This window comes from Indicator indicator, chromosome 16 (genome assembly GCF_027791375.1).
Source record: "Indicator indicator isolate 239-I01 chromosome 16, UM_Iind_1.1, whole genome shotgun sequence".
NCBI lineage: Eukaryota > Metazoa > Chordata > Aves > Piciformes > Indicatoridae > Indicator > Indicator indicator.
The window spans coordinates 2,246,958-2,265,332 of NC_072025.1; the positions used below are offsets into that span (position 1 = coordinate 2,246,958).

At 47.8% G+C, this 18,375-nt stretch overlaps 1 protein-coding gene across 1 annotated transcript in view; it reads left to right on the top strand.

Annotated features, from left to right (window-relative positions):
• The window catches only part of NEO1 (neogenin 1), a 303,704-nt gene that overhangs the window by 224,609 nt on the left and 60,720 nt on the right, over positions 1-18,375 (top strand). Inside the window, exons 8-10 of the mRNA XM_054387898.1 lie at positions 3,977-4,196; positions 13,570-13,724; positions 15,045-15,193. Coding sequence (XP_054243873.1) covers positions 3,977-4,196; positions 13,570-13,724; positions 15,045-15,193 — 524 coding nt within the window. The remainder of the gene's footprint in view (positions 1-3,976; positions 4,197-13,569; positions 13,725-15,044; positions 15,194-18,375) is intronic.

An 18,375-nucleotide genomic window follows, 5' to 3' on the forward strand; every position in this document is an offset into this window, starting at 1 on the left:
TGGGTGAAGCAGTTTAAATAAACATGAGAAGCAATCAATCAAAAGAGTTCACTAGCATGGTTCAGAAGATGCTACTTCAGAAGGCGTTCAGCTGATGCAGCTGTAAAATACGTTTGCTTTTAGAACTGCTTCTCTACAGATTAGTCCTCAAACTGTTTCAGGGGTTTAAATAATATTATTAATGTCATTAGCTAATAGAAGGGGAGGAAATGAAAGCTCTCTGCAAGGGGAAAATATTCAACTGAAGTGGAAAGCAATGCTGGAACTGAACTGGGAGTTAGTCAAGCAGGCTCTCTGGGAAAGGTGCTGAAAACTATGGGCACCAAGGAGGGTTTTGCTGAGGACTGGCTGCTCCTTGGTCCTCAGAGGCAATGTAGTGTGGAAGGAGTAAAGGTAGGTGCAGTGAGTAAGTCTCCAGTCCAAGGAACAGACTGAAATTTAAACACAAGAGAAGCCTGGCACCATAAATGTGCCATTTAATTGGCACTCTAATTGTTGTCTAGAAGCAGAGAGGATGAGAGCCCTGGGGATGTTTAGTCTGGAGAAGAGCAGCCTGAGTGGGGATCTGATCAATGTCTATAAATATCTGAGGGCTGGATGTCAAGATGAAGGTGCCAGGCTCTTTTCAGTGGTGCTCTGTGGTAGACAAGGGGCAATGGATACAATTTGGAACCCAGGAAGTTCCACCTCAACACGAGGAGAAACTTCTTTGGTGTCAGGGTGCTGGAACCCTGGAGCAGGCTGCCCAGAGAGGTTATGGAATCTCTTTCTGTGGAGACGTTCAAGGCCCACCTGGATGCATTCCTGTGTGACCTGCCCTAGGTGATCCTGCTTTGCAGGGGGGTTTGACTCAGTGATCTCTGGAGGTCCCTTCCAGCCCCTACCACTCTGTGATTCTATGATAGTTGGAATGATGCCCTGACCCCATTGCAGGGCTCCACATTTTTCAGTGGTGAACTCTCAGGTTCCCCCCAGCCCAACCTGGTATGTCCCTCTCTCTGCCCACGTGTCTACCTCTCCTCCCACCTGCAAACCAGATGTTCTGTGTCCCATCCTCATGGCCACTGATGAAACTCTCCGTCCCAGAATCAAGCTCTGGGTAATGCTGCTCTTTACCCAATTTACCAGTAAGTCTTCATCCCATTCAGCATGGCACTGGGAGCCTGCTGGGCCGGTCAGCTCTCCACACACCCCAAGACTCACCATCCAGTCCAGATGTGGCTTTCCTAATTCCAGCTCTGCATGCCTGGGTGGTATTTCTGTATTTTGTCTGGTTGGCCGTTTTGGTCTCCAGTTTGGCCTCCTCTACACTTTCTATGCTGAAGCTGGGCCACGGTCTCACTGTTCAGCCCAGCTGCTGCCTTTCCATATCTATTTGTTTTCTTTATGTGGGATTGTGAATGGTTTGTCCCTGAAGGTCAGTGAGCTCTCCTGATCTCAACTACCTGTGAGGGCAGCTGGCAATGGGATTGCCCATGGCCTGTGACCATGCTGAAGTTTCTTCTCCTCTAGCTTGTTGTCTTGATTATGCCAAATGCCTTCCTCAGTTTGCTCAGGATGGGGCATGCCAGATCTGGTCACCCAAGGATGCTACTGACTGTCAGATCTCTCAATAAATTATTTATGAATAGCAAATACTGGAGAGCATCTCTCCTGCTGGGTCATCATCCAGCACTGGTGTCAAGAGCTGTCCACAGCACACCCTAACACTCCCTGCTTTGAGAAATGGTGGTGTTGGTTGGAGTAGGGTTACAGAGGTAACTCTAAGAGCTGATAACTTGAGCTAGAAGCTTTCCAGCCCTGAGCTGCTGCTCTTGCTCCTCAGTGTCTTGTGCTGCACCATCAAAGAAGGGCTGAAGCTGGGGAGTGAGATCTGCTGTACTGAGTAGTCTGCAGTAGCAAGGTTATCCTCAGGGACATTGGGGCCCTGTCTGAGCTAAACCATGGAGCACTTCTGTAAGAAATCTAATTACAGGACCATAAAAATAGTTCAGGTTTTGCAATGAATGTGAAGTTGCTGGTGTGGGCTATTGATTGGGAGAGGGATGCTGGAGAAGACTGGGTTGTGATCTGTGGAAAGGAAAATTAAGAAGATATTCTTGAGTACTTGATTTCCTGTGGTCAATATTTTCAGTACCAAAATATCCCTGTTCCTGGCTCTAGGAGCCTTGCAGAATCCTGTAGTGAAGTAAAAGAGTCTTGATTTTAGCATAAAAGCAAAACCCCATGTCACTGAGCTGGAGGAAATTGGTGACTGCATTTACACCAGTACTCACTGGGGGAAGGGAAGCTTGCCCAGCTGGCAGGATGGGCAGTGTCTGAGAGGAGATAAAACATGGCTGAGAGCTTCAGGAAAGGTGGAAGATGTGATGGAATAGTAACAAGCATGTGAGAAGGGAAGGAGGACACTGCCCATGGCCCCATGGAGCTGGGATTTGTTTGCGGTAGTTTTTGGTGCTCAGAAGCAAACCCTTGTGTGTGTGCAGAAGGCTTGTTCTTCCACCACTGCCTGCAGTAGGCCAAGAAATATTAATCAAAGAATGAGTTCTGCCAATTCAGGACCTATGTGTGAGATGACACTTTGGTTGACAAGGCTTTTGGAGTTTAAAAACTGAGTTGTTGATGCTGATAGGTTTCTTAGTGCTCCTGAGATGTTCTCAGTGCATCTGCCTCAAAGTTCAGTTGTTCAGGCAACGTTTTCTGCTTCGGTCAGCAGAGAGGTCGTGTCTATGGAGACAGAAGCCCATGTGCTCTGCTAGTTGGGTGGAGATCCTGCAGCTCAACATGCTCTGCTAGTCCTGGAGAAAAAAAAATCTGAGCCATTTTAGTTTGTTTCCATAATTCCTAAGTGAACAAAGAGGCATAGATTGCCGTGTGGAAAACACCGTCAGGTGGCTGAAGCTTGGTAAATAGTTAAAGAGTCAAGAAAAATCCAAGGTACCTTGAGCTTTAGGATTTAGTTACTAATTGTGCTTCTTGTAACACTCTGTGGTAATTGGGGTCCAGCTGCTCCAAACATTACTGTTAGATTTGCTGGCTGGATTGCTTTAATAGGATTTGGAGGGCAGCTCTTGGTAGGTTACAGCTTGTGCTGTTGACTTGCCAACCTCTTAATGCAATAATCCTGGCCGCTTATCCTGGCTTGAAAGCAGGGAAGCAGGAGGATGCTCAGGGCTGAGCACAACCAAGTTTGTCAAGGCTTTGGAGAACATGAAGCAAGAGTTGTTCATCCTCATTAGGAGCTCTGTAAGATGATGTCCTGCATGTTACAAGAGGGAGGAAGAGCACTGTGGAAAGAAAAGGGTGGCCTTAGTGAAAGGAAGGGATCTGTAGTCCCACTGCCATAGCCAGTTTGCCACCAGTGCTGGTGGTAGAACCCAGCCAGTTCAGAGAGCAGTTACCAGGTGAATTGATTTCACTTTTTAATGGCACAAACCCAGATGAGCTTCCACTTGTTAAATGGATTTTGTCTGTTCATTATTTTTTTTAATGATTGAGCATAGTATCAATGAATTCTGCATACTGATGAGATCAAGGAGAACATTTGGTCTGGGTGGATTTTAGAACAAAGAATACAAGTTGGGTTACTTTATTGCTATTGCAGCTGGTTACCAAAGAGATGAAAGTATTGTTTGCTGCTGGTATGTTCTCTGCTGAGGTCATCTTTTGCCCTCAGCTTTCACCCTTCGCTTCCCCTTGCCACTTCCATTACAGTGGAGATCTGGTCTGCTTGCCTCGACACCGATGTGTCCTTGAGTATCTCCCATTAGTTTTCAGTAGTTACCTCTGCCTGCATGTCAGCCTTCAGTTTAATGACCTTTTTTGTGTGTGTTCATTTCCTTTTGTTTCCCATCGTGGTTTTGTTTATTTCTTTTGTGTTTTTTTTTCTGTTCTCTTTTTCTTTCTTTTATAAAAAAACCCAAAAAACCGTGGTGGTGTTTGCCCTTCATATTCCCCAATGTTTGCACATGACAAGATGTTGCCATCCCAACATTACCTCCCACTTCACTGACCAGTGCCACTAATGACCATCTAGCACCAGCTACAACAGGACCACTGCCTTCAGCCCCACGGGACGTTGTGGCCACCCTCGTCTCCACTCGCTTCATCAGGCTGACGTGGCGGACGCCTGTGTCGGACCCTCAGGGAGACAACCTCACCTACTCAATCTTCTACACCAAGGAAGGTATAAACAGGTAAAGATCTCAATGTGTGAAGTGCTGCATGCTCTGGCATGGATTCATAGAGTGGTTTGGGGCTGGAAGGGACCTTGAAGATCATCTCGTTACAACCCCCCTGCTGCTAGATCAGGTTGCTCACAGCCTCATCCAGCCTGGCCTTGAACACATCCAGGAAAGGAGCATTCATGACCACTCCCTGGGCAACCTGCTCCAATGTCTCACAACCTTCACTGTTCCAGTGTCTCACCATCCTCACTGGAAAGAATTCCTTCCCAATCTCCAGTCTAAATCTCCCCTCCTCAATCCATTCCCCCTCATCCTATCACTCCAAGCCCTTGTCAAAAGTCCTGACCCTTCTTCATGCTGGCTTTGCTTAGAAGCACTGTTAACCTTAAGTCTTTGATGCTCCAAGTCTCCCAAGCTGTGGAGCCTGAGGGCTTGTGCTCCCATCCCTCCTGCACCCTGGTTAGAGGTTTGTTGTTTGCTTGCTTGCTGCACACACATACTCCTGTGCCTGTGTTTGATTGACTGTGAACAGTTGCTACCTGCTTTTAGCAGACTGCTGGGAGGCTAACAGCAAGCCTGGGCTGTAACAGCTCTTCAGGAACACTGACACTGCTAGAAATGCCATCCACAGTGGGCATGGAAATCGTCCTGCAGAGGAGCCATGTGCTGCTGAGAGCCAGCAGTCACTTCATATTCATAATCCCTGTAGATGTAGAGAGAACAATGTCTTAGGTGTTGATTCTCTCCTCATAATCCCTGCAAACAGAGATTCTGTGGATCTGAAGCAGTTGTGAGTTTTTGACCTGTTACCCTGATGGCTTAGTTCCATCTACCCATTGTCCTTCCTGGTGGGGTCTACTGCTCAGAATGTTTGAAATGGTTGTGATAATTTTGAAGAAGTTGGAGCTAACAGCCATTTTGAGCAATGCTTAATTAATTGCAAGTTAGTGTGCTGAGCAGATTTCTTACTCAAGAGAAAATTATCTGTCTACTTGCTGGCTAGAGTGTGAGACTTAACTCTAAGTCATTTGAAGAGAATAAACCCCACACAGCATAGGGTGAATTGCCACTCGCTCTTAATCCTGTGGACAGACATCTTGGCCAGGCTCAGGACCATCAGCTGAGGCAGCTGGTAATGTTTTCTTTGTCTCCCAAATGCTGCTTTTCATACTGCTGCCTTACTTCGGTAATGCTCATTCTTGCTGAATCACAGAATCATGCAATGGCTTAGGTTGGGAGGGACCTCAGAGATCGCAGGACCACAGGATGTCAGGGGTTGGAAGGGTCCTCCGAAGATCATCGAGTCCAACCCCTCTGCCAGAGCAGGACCATGGACTCTAGCACAGATCATTCACTTAAACCTCCTCACCATGGGCAGGGATATCTCTCAACTAGACTTGGTTGCCCAAGGCCTCATCCAACCTGGCCTTGAACACTTCCAGGGAGGGAGCATCCACAGCCTCCCTGGGCAACCTGTTCCAGTGTCTCCCTACACTCACTGTCAAGAATTTCTTCCTAACCTCCAGTCTAAATCTGGCCTCCTCAAGCTTAAAAGACATTGCCCCTCATCCTAGCACTATAAGCCAGTGTGTTGGAGGACTGAGAAGCTGGCAGAGATTTAAAAGGGGCATAGATCATTTCAAATCTTAGGGTATTCAGTGTTTGCCTGTGTAGCCTTCCCAATGGGCCAGCTGTTCCAGAGTCTCACCACCCTCATACTGAGGAGCTTCTTCCTCAGTTCCAGTCTATCCCTGCTCTCCCTCAGCTTCAAACCATTTCCCCTTGACCTCTCTCTAGACACCCTCAGGAAAAGTCTTTCTGCAGCCTTCCTGTAGGATGCCTTCAGCTATTGGAAGGCAGCTCTAAGGTCCCCCCAGAGTCTTCTCTTCTCCAGACTGAACACCCCCAGCTCCCTCAGCCTGTCCTCATAGCAGAGGTACTCCAGCCCCTGGGTCATCCTTGTGGCCTTCCTCTGGACTCACTCCAACAGCTCTGTGTCCTTCTTATGCTAGGGGCACCACAACTGGAGGCAGGATTGGAGGTGAGGTCTCAGCAGAGCAGAGTCAAGGGGCAGAATACCCTCTCCTTCCCTGCTAGCCACACTCCTCTGGATGTAGCCCAGCACATAGCTGCTTGCTGGGCTGCATGAGGGCACTGCTGGCTCCTGGAGAGCTTCTCAGCAATCAACACCCCCAAGGCTTTTTCTTCAGGGCTGCTCTCATCCCACTCTGCACCCAGCCTGGATTTGTGCCTAGGGCTGGCCTGACCCAGAAAATAGGTGGGATCTTGCCAGCTGTTCTTACTTGTTCATCTTTCCTTGACCTTTCTGGTGGTAGCCACTGGGTTTTTAGAAGGTGACATCCTGGAGATGGCTTCATATCTCTTCTTGTATTACTTCTGAGGAAACAAAATGCATCCTCTTCCACTGTATGCAGGGTTATAGGCAACTAGCAAATGCTCCTCTTGGATCAAAAGCATTTGCAGAACAAAAGGGAAGAAGAATCCCCCATAATTTGGGGTGAATGGCTGAGGAAATCCTAGGACAGGCTGCTGAAACTGCTGTGTCTGGAACCCCTCTGGTCCACAGAATGGTTCCACAGCAAAGTGCTTCAGCTGGTGCTTATGGATGAGCAGGTAGTTTGACTGACTTCATGAGATCTTTGTTTGCTGAAGTGTGCTTCTGGCTCAGGTTTCAAAGCAGGCTCTGAAGGCCTTTCATTAGCACATCCTCCCTTTTTTCTCAACTTTACCACTCCTTTGTTTTTTGGAAGGTTTTTGTTGTGCATCCTTAATGACAGAGCTGGTCTCAGACATTTCACAGAGGGGTATGAAAACATTGTGAAATCTTTCAACCTGCACTGGAGAATGAGAACAGCAAAATAAAACAGACAGAGAAGGAAAGAAAGAGAAAGGTTCTCTTGACCAGTCTGATGTTGGCACTTTTTGACCAGTTGGGTGGCCCTCATTGGTTGCTTATTGAGTAAAGCAGCTAGAGGAGCGTGTTACACACACTTAAGCAGTTGGAAGTCAGCAGGTTTTGATGTTAAAGCTTGGGTGTGCATCCCTCCTTTCCTCTTCAGTCTTCTAAACCACTGCCTAAGTGGTCACTTTGTAGTGCTTGAATTATACATGACCATAGATCTTTGCTGGGGTTTAAGTGCCTGTGTGCCGTCTCCTCCTACAATTACATTTTTGCCTACATGAACCATTTTCATTTCATACATTACTGGATCCTCTTAATAACCTGTGGGTTGTCTCTTCTCTATTTGAGCAGTGATCAGACTGAGTATTTGCTTCATTTTCTTTTGAAATCAGGCCGGTGAGAAGAGAAACCTCACATATGGGGTGATTTGATCTCCTGATGTCTCTAGACCATCGTGAAAGGGCTGTAGAGAGACATAACACAGTCAAGACTACCCAGATAGCATGTAGGAGTTGGAAGGGACCTCTGGAATCATCCAGTCCAACCCCACTGCTAAAGCTGGGTCTCCCTCAGCAGCTTGCCCAGGATCACAGTGTCCAGGTGGGGCTGGAATCTCTCCAGAGAAGGAAATTCCACAACCTCTCTGGGCAGCCTGCTCCAGGCCTCCAGCACCCTCACACCAAATAATTTTCTCCTCTTGTTCTGATGGAACCTCCTGGGTTCCACTTTGTGCCCATTACTCCTTGCCCTGTCCCTGGGCACCTCTGAGAAGAGTCTGACCTCATCCTCTTGCCCCCCACCCTTTAGCTCTTGCTGAGCATTGCTCAGATCCCCTCTGGGGCTGCTCTTCTCCAGGCTCAACAGCCCCAGGGCTCTCAGCCTTTCCTTCTCACAGAGATGCTCCAGGCCCCTCAGCATCCTTGTGGTCCTCTGCTGGACTCTCCCCAGTATTTCCCTGTCTCTCTTGAACTGGGGAGCCCAGAACTGGACACACTACTCCCAAGTGTGGCCTCCCTCTGGTCATCTTCGTGGCCCTCCTCTGAACCTAATCCAGCAGGTCCATGTCCCTCTTGTGTTTGAGAGCTCTAGAGCTGGACACAGTGCTCCAGGTGAGGCTGCCATTGGCCTTCTGTGCTGCAAGTGCCCATTGCTGGCTCATGTCCAGCTGCTCACCCACCAGCACCCCAAAGTCCTTTTCTTCATCCCCTAGCCTGGACTGGTATTGAGGACTGCCCTGATCTAGGTGCAGGACCTTACACTTTGCCTTCTTGAACCTCATGAGATTCTCCTCAACCCACCTGACACTTCCAGATTAACTCTTGTTGCTGGTTTGGAGCTGTTGGCACCCTTAGGTGCCTGCTAGGTATTTCAAACCATAGCTCTAGTTTACAAAGCTCTTTAATTGGGGATTAAAGTGGGATGAGTAAGAAGAGTCATAATGTTGTGCAGGGTAATGCAGTTCCCCATCCAGACCATCTGCATTTGGTACCTATTATGCCTACCTAAACACATCACAGCTCATAGAAGGTGCTTGAGGCTCCCTGAGAAAGGGCATAAATGAGAGATTCATGGAGCACTTAATTAGATTCATCTCACCATATTTTTAACACACTGTGGGGAGGGAAGGCAACAGTTCCTAGTTATTACTGAAAATTGCCATTCTCTGAGGTGTCTGTTTATTTGGTGATAAATGGGGGCTTTTCCATTAAAATAATCTGGAGTTTGATATTATTATTTTTTTGTATCTATAATTTGAAATAACAGCCTTGGAGTGCTGAGATATATGATAAAAATCAGTGAGTGCATTTACACAGGAGGCAGGAAAATGCAATAGATTTTTGCATGTCAATGGGAGAGGAATGTTATGGCACAGCTGTGAATCAGCTGGCACTTACTCTGACTTTCCAAATGCCATCTCAGATACTTCTTAAAGGCAAGTACCCATTTGAAAATGTGTTTGCAGGCAAATATTTTACACTAGATAAAACGTGGGAACTTAAGGAGGGGAAATACTTCTCTTTTTCCCTGCCTCCCAGGTTCATTTTCACAGATTCACAGAATTATTGAGGCTGGAAAGGACCTCTGAGATCATCAAGTCCAGCCTATGACCTAACACCACCACATCAGCTAGACCCTGCCACCAAGTGCCACATCCAATCTTTTCTGAAAGACCTCCAATGATGGCAACTCCACCACCCCCCTAGGCAGTCCATCCCAGTGCCTGATCAGCCTTTCAGTGAGGAAGATTACATTGGGTTGGAAGGGACCCTCAAAGGTTGTCTTGGCCAACACCCCCTGCAGTCAGCAGGAACACCTCCAGGTAGATCAGGCTGCCCAAGGCCACATTCAGTCTCCAGAGCCTCAACCCCATCCCTGGGCAGCCTGTTCCAGTGTCTCACCACTCTCATTGTGCAGAACTACCTCCTGAAGTCCAACCTAAATCTGCCCTGCTCCAGTTTCAAACCTTTGCCCCTTGTCCTATCACCACAGACCCTTCTGAAGAATCCCTCCCCAGCCTTCCTGTAGGTGCCCTTCAGATGCTGAAATGCAGTTCTGAAGTCTCCATGGAGCCTTCACTTCCCCAGGATGAACAGCCCCAACTCTCTCAGCCTGTCCTTGTAGGAGAGGGGCTCCAGTCCTCTGATCATCTTGGTGGCCTCCTCTGGACCTGCTTCAGCAGGTCCATGTCTCTCTTGTGGTTAGTCTGATTCCTTAGTGTGTCTCTGACTTCTCTGTCAGCTTCTTTATTACAAAAAAAAAAAAACAAAAAAACAAAACCCAACCCAAAACCCCAAAAAGCTTTGTTTTTGAACAGAATATTAAAACCAGAATATGACTCCTTCCTAAAGGAAGAAAAATCTTTTGTAAACATTTTAAATGCAAACCTGCTCTAGCTCTGCTGCTCGTTTTGAGGGTGGAGATGAATAAAAATGTGCAATAAATGAAGCTGTTTATGCACTGCCATTTTAGCTCCACTTCCATGAGAAAAAAGAATAGTCTAGGAAATGTGTTGAAAGAGCTCTTTAGTTACAGTAAGTGTTGTTGTTTCCCTCTCTGAGAGGTGCAGTGTAATCATGGAAATCAACAGGGCTTTCAAAATGTTTGCAACCAAGTGATGCTAAATGAACCACACTGGTTGCTATTAAAAAAAAAAAGAAAGAAAAACATTAAAAACAAGGATTTGGACATATTTTTGTGATGTAAATTGCAGCCTTGTGGTTGGAAGGTAGGGATGAGGAGACTGTGGAATAATTTTGCCTGGGCTCCTGCATTAAAAATGATTTAATAGCAGCTAATCACGGGGACGAGAGGCGTGTGCCCTCTGCCGTAGAGCTAAACAAAGTCTGGCAGACAAAAGGGTTCTCATCCAGGCTCTCACAGTCTCCCTTTATTTTCTCACTGGGGAAGCTTTTGATTTGCTCTGTGTAACCCCTGGTTTGTTGGTGCTTGCAGGGAGCAGGTGGCTCCTTCCCAAGGAAGGACAAATCTGTAGGTATCATCACCTGAAGGGAGCTCTGTGAGCACTCAGGTGACAAGAGCAGTGTGTGGGGAATGCAGGCTGGAATTAGCTGCTGGTTAATCTTTCATGCTTCCCCTCAATCCTGAGCTCCAGAAGAACCTGTCAAGAACCCCATGCTTCTCCAGGGGTGAAGGAACCTGACCTGGAGGTCATTGGAATGTGCTGCCCAGGGAGGTGGTTGAGTCACCAACCCTGGATGTGTTTAGAGGTCATTTGGATGTGGTGCTTGGGGATATGGTTTAGGGGTGAACCTTGTAGAGTAGAGTTCTGGATTAGACTTGGTGATCCTGAGGATCTTTTCCAACCTGAATGTTTCTGTGATTCTGTCTGTAAACCCAGAAAATTATCCTCTTGGTTGCCTCAATACACCATTTGTATTCTCCTGGCTTCCTTGTGGTGTTCAGCTTGCAAAATCTCAGCCTTTTTGCTGAGCTGAACAGAAATGCTGGTCCTCAGCACGTTCAGGAACAGGCAGGCAAACCTGAGGTAGGGTCATAGAATCACAGAGTGGTGAGGGTTTGAAGAGACCTGCAGAGATCTTCTAGTCCAACCCCCATCCAAAGCAGAATCACCTAGAGTAGGTCACACAGGAATGCACCCAGATGGGCCTTGAAGGTGTCCTGAGAAGGAGACTCCACAAGCTCTCTGGGGAGCCTGTTCCAGGGTTCCAGCACCCTTACACCAAAGAAGTTTCTCCTTGTGTTGAGGTGGGTTCCAACTTGTCTATCACAGGGCACCACTGAAAAGAGCCTGGCACCTTCATCTTGACCCCCAGCCCTTAGATATTTATAGATATTGATCAGATCCCCTCTCAGCCTTCCCCTCTCCAGCCTAAACAGCCCCAGGGCTCTAAGTCTGTCCTTTTAAGAGAGATGCTTTAGTCCCTTTGTCACCCTCATAGCTCTCTGTTGAACTCTCTCCAGTATTTCCCTGTCCCTCTTGAACTGAGGAGCCCAGAACTGAACACTATATTCCATATCACAGGATCAGGAAGGTTGGGAAAGACCTCTAAGATTGGCATTGGAACAGGCTGTCCCAGGGTGCAGTCACCATTCCTGGAGGTGTTCAAGAAACATGTGGCCATTGCACTTTGGGACATGGTTTGATGGCCATGGTGGTGCTGGGTCGATGGTTGGACTCTATGATCTTGGAGGTCTTTTCCAACCAAAACACTCCTATAATTCTATGATCATTGTGTCCAACCATCAACTCACCACCACCATGCCAACCAAATCATGTCCAGAAATGCCACGTAGGAGGTCCAGTAGCCTCTCAGGTGCCCCCTTCCCAGCACAGCAGAGGAGCTGAGGTGCTGCTGGTGGCTGGTTTCTGCTGGCGCGTCAGGGCAGGCACTGCTGCTGGGGGTGACTCCACTACTTGTGTGGTCACAGCTTCAGTGCCTCAGCTGTTGGCCTGGGGGTGTGCAAGTCACAGCCCAGGGATGTTTTTAAAAAGTCTAAATATTAGGGAGGAACTAAGTAAAGTTTGGAGGAAAAGAATACATAAAGCAGCTCCTTTGAAGATACACACAAAGCAGCTCCACAATCCTAACAAAGATGCCTTAAATCTCCCCTGACTCTCCCTGCTGCTTGAACATTTTTATGTCTGGCTTCAGAGGAATGGGATAAAGCCTCACTATGAATTGTCATGTGCTGGAGGAAGCAACAAAGAACTGACTCAGAAGGGTGTGATGTTGAGTATCACAGAATCACAGAATGGTAGGGGTTGGAAGGGACCTCTGGAGATCATCATGTCCAACCCCCCTGCCACAGCAGGATCACCTGGGGCAGGTCACAGAGGAATGCATCCAGATGGGTCTTGAAAGACTGTAGACAATGGGTCTTGAAAGTCTCTAGAGAAGAAGACTCCACAAGCTCTCTTGGTAGCCTGCTCCAATATTTGACTGTTGCATGGGTCACAAATATGAAGGTTTTTTTTTTTTTCCTGATATTTCTATTGTCCAGCAACAGCTTTCATTTTTTTTCACAAAATCTCTTAAGTCTTTCCCAAGTTTTTAATAAAATTGAGGCAAACCAGAGGTTGCAGGAGAATTTGTGGAGTGCTTGATGTTACAGCTTTGGTAAACAGAAGAGAGAGCAGTCATAGAGATGTGGTCTGTTAAATTCTCTCCCCTCCTTCCACCTATCCCAAAATGCTACAAAAATGAGTGAAACATACGAGAGTTGAGCTCTCCCTGCTTCTCACACCATGGGACAAGAGTTGAGCTCTCCCTGCCTCTCACACCAGCTTAGCATCTTTCTATAGATGTATTCTTCATTGTTTTTTTTTTTTCCTCAAAGAAGTTCATAGAATCATAGAATGCTTTTGGTTGGAAGGGACCTTGAAGATCATCTAGTTCAAATCCCACTGCCATGGACAGGGACACCTCCCACCAGCCCAGCTTGCTCAAGGCCTCATCCAACCTGGCCTTCAACACCTCCAGGGAGGGGGCATCCACAACCTCCCTGGGCAACCTGTTCCAGTGTCTCCCCACCCTCAGTGTCAAGAATTTCCTCTTAATCTCCAGTCTCAATCTCCTGTCTACCAGCTCAGAGGCATTGCCCATTTTCCTGACACTCCAAGCCCCTGTCCAAAGTCCCTCCCCAGCTCTCTAATAGTCCCCTTCAAGTACTGGAAGGCTGCTTTAAGGTCTCCCTGGAGCCTTCTCTTCTCCAAGATGGACAGCTCCAACTCTCTCAGCTTTCAGGGAGGGGGCATCCATGATGTCCCTGGGCAAGTTACAGAGTTAGAAGCTGTTTGTCACCAGCAGTTTTGGCCTGTTGCTGTTTGAGTGTGCAGTCAGCCCAGTGCCTTGATAATACAGGAGACACATCCCAGGGGGACACATCTTGGTACCAACCATTCCTTGCTGTTACCCCTCACAAACCCTCTTACCACTGAGTGACTGTTCCTGTGCCCAACCCTTTTGTTTCCTGAAGGGAACGTGTTGAGAACACGAGTCGTCCTGGAGAGACACAAGTGATGATCCAAAACCTGATGCCAGAAACAGTTTACATCTTCCGAGTGGTGGCTCAGAACAAGCACGGCCCCGGAGAGAGCTCTGCACCGCTCAAGGTGGCCACACAGCCCGAGGGTAAGCTGAAAGCTTGGCAGGTGTAGAACCACAGGTTGCAGTGGGTTGGAAGGGACCCTCAAAGGTCATATTGGCCACCCCCTCTGCGCTCAGCCAGGACGCCTCCAACTAGAGCAGGTTGCTCAGGGCCATGTTATGTTTGGCCTTGAATGTCTCCAGGGATGGGGCCTCCGTAACATCTCTGGGCAGCCTGTTCCAGTATTTCACCACCCTCACTGTGCAGAACTTCCTCCTGATGTTCAACCTAAATCTGCCCTGCTCCAGCTTCAAACCATTGCCCCCTGTCCTATCGCTCCAAGCCCTTCTAAACAGTCCCTCCCCAGCCTTCCTATAGGCCCCCTTCAGATATTGAAACACACACTGTTGGCTCATCTCCAGCTCCATCCACAAGCACTCCCAAGACCTTTTCTGCAGGATTGATGACGATTGCAGTAACCCCCAGCCTGTATTGATAATGAGGGTTGCCCCAACCTGAGTACAGGACCTTGTACTTTACCTTACTAAACACAGAATCATAGAATGGTCCAGGCCAGAAGGGACCTCCAGAGGTCATCTAGTCTGACCTTCCTGCAGTCAATAGGGACATCCCCAACTAGACCACGTTGCCCAGGGCCTCATGAGGTTCTCCCAAGCCTACTTCTCTAGCCTGTCCAAGTCCCTTTGGATGACATCCTGTCATGTCTACTTGACTTTGGGATGGAGTTTGGTTTGGTTTGCTCATTCATGACCTTTCCCAGAATAAGTTCATCAATTCATAGAATGGTTTAGGTTGGAAGGGGCCTTAAAGATTGTCAAGTTCCAACCTTCCACTAGATCAGGTTGCTCAAGGCCTCATCCAACCTGGCCTTCAACACCTCCAAGAAGTTGCACTTGCAGACCATAGCTCCAAAATGACTTTCCAGGTTAATGTCCTTACATGATTTATTTTCCCCACCAAGGAGAACTGATAGGACGTTGCTTGTTAAATCCTCTAAGCATTCTGTTGTTCTCACTTGACACTGACTGAAAGAGAGAAAAGGAAGTGTTTAAGCAAATTCAAAGTCTGTCATTTGTTCAGATCCTTCGGGACAAAAGGAAGCTGACCCAGGGAGAAGCTACCTGCAGGAATTAATTCCAACCCAGCAATCATTCCAGGGGAACAGAACAAAGCCAGCTGCTGCTGTTTCTCTGGCAGCACTCAAAACCATGCCATGAAATGCTGAGATGTGGGAAAATGCCCAAGTGGAGCTGGTTGTGGTGAAGTGGATGCTAAAATAATTAGCTACAGAAGCTGTTAGTGGATAGGCTGGTGCCTAACAGGGTTTCATGCTTACATTGCAGTTCAGCTTCCTGGGCCAGCACCCAACATCCGAGCCTACGCCAGCTCCCCCACCTCTGTCACGGTCACCTGGGAGACACCGCTCTCTGGCAACGGGGAGATCCAGAACTACAAACTCTACTACATGGAGAAGGGGCAGGACACTGAGCAGGTATGTCTGGTGCACAATGCCATCAGCAGCCTTTCTTTTTTTTACAGAATCACTGAAGTTGGAAAGGACCTCCAAGATCATGGAGTCCAATTCTGAACCCAACATTGCCAGGTCACAGCTAAACCATGGCCCTCAGCATCTACAAGGCTTTCAAAGCCCTCCAGGGATGGGGACTCCATAACTGCCCTGGGCAGCCTGTGCCAGGGCTTCACAACCCTTTCAGTAAAGAATTTGTTCCTCATGCAACTTGAGGCTGTTTCTCCTTGTCCTGTTGCTTGTTACTGGGGAGAAGTGACCAATCCTCATCTGACTCCAGCCTCTCTCAGGGAGCTGTAGAGAGCAATGAAGTCTCCCCTCAGCCTCCTCTTCTCCAGGCTAAATAACCCCAGTTCTCTCAGCTGCTCCTTACCAGGCCTGTCCTCCAGACCCTTCTCCAGCTTTGTTGCCCTTCTCTGGATGTGCCCCAGCCCCTCAATGTCCTTCTTGGAGTGAGGGCCCAAAACTGAACCCAGTACTCAGGGTATGGCCTCACCAGTTGTGCTGGTTTGAGGCCAGCCAGAACATCTCTTGCCCCGAAAGGGACAAAAGAATGACACACGCAAACGGATTGGAGAGTGATGGAAAAAGTTTAAATGGAAAAATGAATTGGTGAAGCTACAGAAAACTACAAACTACAAAGCATAGTGGAAAAGAACATCCTAAAGCATACAGAACCCCCTCACAGAATTCCCAAAAGCTTCCCAGTCCTCCCTTCCTCTCACCTGAAGGTCTACCCAATCCCTCAGGGCTCTTCCTTCCCCCCCCTCCTACTGCTAGGCAAGTCTCAGGGTGGTGTGGCTGTAGGCCAAAGACAGTTTCAAACCATCACACCAGTGCAGAGTGCAGGAGTACAATCACTTCCCTTGTCCTGCTGGCCACAGCTTTGCTGATCCAGGCCAGGATGCTGCTGGCCTTCTTGGCCAGCTGGGCACACTCTGGCTCATATTCAGTCAGCTATCAACCAGTACCCCAGGGTCCCTTCTGATCCCCCCCCATACTGTGCTTGGACTCTGTGATTTGGTGATAAAATTACCTTTTCTACTTCTGCATTCCACCATTCAAAATGCAGCATTACCTTCTGCTAATAGCTGCTCTGCCAGCTCCCTCCTCACTTAGAGAAGCAGTGTCCGGGTTATGACTTCAGTTAAATCAGTAGAATTCTCTCTCACAGCTTTCCTCAAGCTCACTGCTAACATCTGGCTGGACATTGAGGTTCTGGAATATGTCCAGAGAAGAGCAATGAACTTGGTGAGGTGTTTGGAGGGTGTCATATGAGGAGCAGCTGTGAGGGAGCTGGGGTTGTTCAGTCTGGAGAAAAGGAGGCTGAGAGGAGACCTCATTGCTCTCTACAGCTCCCTGAAGGGAGGCTGGAGGCTGGTGTTGGTCTCTGTATCGGTGTGAGCTGAAATTCCCCCCCCACCGACAATAACCAGGCTAGCCCAGTCTGGAAGCAAATGAAGGCTGTATTTACAAGCAGAGTCTAAAATCTACGATGAAATGCAATGAATATGTACAAATATACAAAATTCACAACATTTACAAATATATACAATCAACAGAAAAGCACAACTGATCTCCCTTTGCTTCCCCCCAAGGGACCCTGCCAAAGGAGCCTCTCTCTCCCAGGAGCTTCCCCCCAGACCCCCCTGGACAGAGAAGCAGAGTTTGTTAAGCAGAAAGTTGTTAACTTAGCTGCCAAGGTCAGTGTGTGTTATCTTCAGCCAGAAGAGAAGAAGAAACAGCAGCCAGACAGCCCAGCAACTGCCCCCACTGCCGAACGCAGAATGTGCAGAGTGCCTACTTTGTTTTGGTGTTCTTAAACATTTCTATCTATCCAATGGAAGTGTTTAGAACAATCAGTATTTTGCTTTCTTATACCCAATAGTGACTTATTTACATTCTTTCACTTTCTCTGTTCTGAACTTTGCAAGGAAAAATTAAAAAGACAGTTTCAAACCATCACAGTCCACCCCTTCTAAACAATTCCATTGGCTGCTACTACCATTTATCTAATCTAAAATAATATCTACAACAATAGGTGAATAAAGACCATAGTCCATTCCGGCTATCTCAGATGTAGATGATTCAAAAGAGTCAAATCACAGGAAAAACAGCAAACAGCTTGTTTCCTCGCAGATGGAGCGAAGGAAGGAACAGGGACTCTCAGGTGACTCAGGGCTCTCAGGGTTCGTGCACCGTAGATCTCATGGACTCTCCTCTTGGGCGCGATGCTGTATCTGTGCAACACTCTGAATTTAACCTCTCTCAGCCAAAGTTAGATTTCTTTGTGGAATACACTGAATTTCACCATTTTCTTGCATCACCCAATAGGTGTGACCAGGACCTTCAGCAGAAACCACCCCTCGGACAGGTTTGGCCTCTCCTGAAGGAGAAAATACCCAAACAGTTTTGCCTAACAGATTCTTTTCTCTGATAACAGGAACTCTACCACCTTCCTCCTTTCGCAACAAATCTGATTGGGCAGGTCCAGCTCGATTCACTGAACCTCTACTATTCACCAACCAGGTTGCTTGTGCTAAATGTTTCTCCCAGTTTTTCAAAGATCCACCCCCCATGGCTTTGAGAGTGGTTTTCAGCAAACCGTTGTAGCGTTCGATCTTCCCTGCAGCTGGTGCATAGTAGGGAATGTGGAATATCCACTCGATGCCGTGCTCTTTGGCCCAGTTTTTTACAAGATTGTTCTTGAAATGAGTTCCGTTGTCTGACTCAATCCTCTCTGGAGTTCCGTGTCTCCACAGGATTTGTCTTTCCAGACCAAGAATGGTGTTACGTGCAGTTGCATGAGGAACTGGATAAGTTTCCAGCCATCCAGTGCTTGCCTCTACCATAGTCAGCACATACTGCTTACCAGATGGAGAACGAGGTAGAGTGATGTAGTCAATCTGCCAGGCTTCACCATACTTGTACTTGGACCATCGGTCACCGTACCACAAGGGCTTGATCCGCTTTGCCTGCTTAATAGCAGCACAAATGTCACAGTCATGGATGACTTGTGTGATAGCATCCATGGAAATGTCAATGGATCTGTCACGAGCCCATCGGTAGGTTGCATCTCTGCCTTGATGTCCTGACGAGTCATGGGCCCACCGAGCTAAGAACAGCTCACCTCGGTGTTTCCAGTC